Here is a 3,003-nt window from a genome sequence, read left to right on the forward strand (position 1 = left end):
GTGGCCAGGGGTGGCACGTGCTACCCCTGGAATCTGATTGGCCACCCCAGGTGCCACCCCATATGCTAAACTATGATTGGCTATCTGCCCACGGAGGCGGGAACGTTTGAATTGTGTGACTACCGAACTTTCATTTTCAACCGACAAGAAGACATCAAGAGATTGCGGCTACTCGCTCCTGAAAGATGTGAGTAGCTAGAATTATTGATAACAGTTACACATAATGAGTCAGTGGTTTAAAAAGTTTGAACTGTAATAAGCTAAAACGTTTTTTGATTTTCACGATATGTGGTGCAGGTCTGTCATCATCGCGACTGTCGACAGTGTCGACTGACTCAGCTTGCTGCCTAGCAAACCTGTCCAGGATTCTTAGCTCCTGAAAGATGTGAGTAGACTTATTGATACACATGTGTGAATGGTTTAAAAGCTAAAACGTTTTCCCATCTTATTTTATTATTTCCTGACTCAGCTTACTAGCAAACCTGTCGTCATCATTGTTTGGTTATTGTCAACGATGCTAACGCTAACGCTAATGCTAACGCTGATGCTAACGCTAGCTAACTTAACGTTACAGTATGTAAATCTGTCTTGTATCTCTTCTAACTTTGTAACATTAGACCTGAGTAAGTTTTGCATGTCACATTCATGCATTCATAATTAGGCTAAATGTATTGTGCAAGATATAGTGACATGCATCATGACATGCGACTATTACAGTATGAAAAGAAATCAGAACATTCAGGGATTCTTCAAAAGAAAGAAATCCAAAACAACAGAGCAGGACAGAGCAGCAGAAGCCAGCAGTGCTAGTCAGTCTGAGGATGAGAGCCAGCTTGACTCTGCTAGGGATGTACAGCAGGAGCCTCCAGCTTCAGCTGTACACATGGGTATGTAAAATCCTGATAGTTCCAGATTTCTCTTTAGTAAGCACTTATTTGATTGCCTTGATAATATCAATGACATTGTGGTTAATTGCCAGACATTGAAACTAAAGTTGACACTAACTTCTCAATTAGTGTAGAAGTGCAATAGTCATTATTTCATTTTAGTCATCTGGGTTGTAACATACCACTTAGCCTACTTACAAAAGGCTGATTTTATTATCATTCTGATGACAACGTATGTGTTTTTGTAGACTCAGACAAGGATACTGGTGATGAAGGCCCTTCATCTTCACTTGCACATCAGGGTATGTAATGTATGCATCTTTATAAAACTATCTGCTATGACTTGAGATGTTTCACTTTTGCTATACTTATAGTGGCTTATACTGAGATTCAGGGCAAAGCCCTATTTTTAACAATACAGGTGTGAAAAGCTAAATATGACTAATTTGACATACAAATAAATTGATACAACTGTTAAAATCCTATATTACTTCAGGTGTGTCAAGTCAGCCACTCTCTGACAATGACACTGACACTGAGAACCATCCAGCAGTACCTGCAGGCCATGCAGTGACACGTGGGGATGGTGATGCAGCAGCCCTTGTGGCCCCACCTGGACCTCATGGTATGCCTTAATATTTCATATGAAATATATTGTACTTAATTCAATTTTTCATCTGTACTAATGCCCCAATGAGCACTTCTGTCCCAACAAGTACATGACACTGATCCAATTCTCATGCTTTTGTCACTTTCAGATATTTCACAGTCAAGAGCAGCAGGTCCCTCTCAGCCTCGTTTAAAGGTTTTTCCAAGAACCCTCCAAGGTGAGAAGAGGAGGGCGTTCAATCCAGTGTGGTTTAACCACAATTCCTGGCTTGAATACTCACAAAGCAAAGATTCAGCCTACTGTTACGCATGCAGACACTTCTCCCTGCCTGGCGCGTCAGAATCTGTTTTCTCCTCAGAATCAGGCTTTTCACACTGGAAAAAAGCAACGTACAAAGATGCTGGCTTTAAGTTGCATGAGAAATCTGAGTCTCACATTAATGCCATGTTTGCTTGGAATGAGCACAAGAGGCTATTGCTTACAGATTCTTCTATCTTAGATATGATTAACAAAGAGTACAAAAAGAAAGTTGAAGAGAATCGCAGTTACATTAAAACAGTTGCAGATGTACTGCTTTTGACAGCAACACAGAATATAGCACAAAGAGGTCACCGTGAATCGGAAGAATATGACAACAAAGGGAATTTCTTAGGAATTCTAGAAATGATCGCTAAACACAATCCTATGGTAGCCCAAAAAATGAAGGGACAACGCAATGCAAAATACACAAGCAATACCATACAGAATGAAATTCTGCAGTGCTTAGCAAGTATGGTGCGTGATGAGATTGTGAAGGAAGTGAAGGAGAGTGTGGTATTCTCTGTCATTGCTGATGAAACCAAAGATCTGAAAAGAAGGAGCAGCTGTCATTAGTAGTTAGGTATTACTACAACGGGGCTGTGCATGAAAGCTTTCTTGATTTCCAACATGCCCAACATCTAGATGCTAAGGGCTCAGCGAAATGATCATCCAGTGTTTAGAAAGATATGGCCTTCAGTACAAAGAAAATCTTGTTGGACAAGGTTATGATGGGGCCTCAGTGATGAGTGGCAAACACACAGGTGTGGCAGCCAGAATTAAGACAGAGGCTAAACATGCGTTTTATGTCCACTGTAATGCGCACTGTCTGAACCTGGTCTTAGTTGACACTGTGAAGTCAGTTCCAGAGGCTGATTGCTTCTTCTCACTGCTTGAGAAGCTCTATGTGTACATGTCAGGATCTTATGTGCACCAGAAATGGCTGGATGTTCAAAAGGAGATGTATGGGGCCAGCCTAGGAGTTACAAAAACTTAGTGACACAAGATGGGCATGTAGAGCATTGGCTTGCAGGAACTTCATGGATAGGTTACCAGCTGTGTTGTGTGTCCTTCAAAATATAAGCGAAGAAAATCATAGAGACAGATCCACTGATGCTCGAGGTTTGCTTGCACAGATTGACCTCACATTCATATCCCTCCTTGCAACCTTCCGAAAACTGTTCGAAACACAAAGCTGCTTTCTGACCT

General features: G+C 41.3%; 1 protein-coding gene across 1 annotated transcript; it reads left to right on the forward strand.

The window, feature by feature from the left end:
* The first annotated feature begins 646 nt into the window (after positions 1–646).
* Positions 647–2,370, forward strand: LOC130210767 (uncharacterized). The gene is made up of 4 exons (XM_056441256.1): positions 647–887; positions 1,136–1,189; positions 1,384–1,512; positions 1,646–2,370. Exons 1-4 carry the CDS (start codon positions 698–700, stop codon positions 2,368–2,370), a joined length of 1,098 nt encoding a protein of 365 aa, XP_056297231.1. The 5' UTR covers positions 647–697.
* The last annotated feature ends 633 nt before the right edge of the window (positions 2,371–3,003 follow it).

The sequence above is a fragment of the Pseudoliparis swirei genome, chromosome 20, assembly GCF_029220125.1.
Source record: "Pseudoliparis swirei isolate HS2019 ecotype Mariana Trench chromosome 20, NWPU_hadal_v1, whole genome shotgun sequence".
In the NCBI taxonomy this organism is placed as follows: Eukaryota; Metazoa; Chordata; class Actinopteri; order Perciformes; family Liparidae; genus Pseudoliparis; species Pseudoliparis swirei.

Excerpts from the sequence above, each read along its gene's own strand:
- LOC130210767 (XM_056441256.1), top strand. The coding sequence starts at position 698 with ATGACATGCGACTATTACAGTATGAAAAGAAATCAGAACATTCAGGGA. Across the intron at positions 888-1,135 it reads AGCTTCAGCTGTACACATGG|ACTCAGACAAGGATACTGGT; the intron begins GTATGTAAAATC and ends GTGTTTTTGTAG. Across the intron at positions 1,190-1,383 it reads ATCTTCACTTGCACATCAGG|GTGTGTCAAGTCAGCCACTC; the intron begins GTATGTAATGTA and ends ATATTACTTCAG.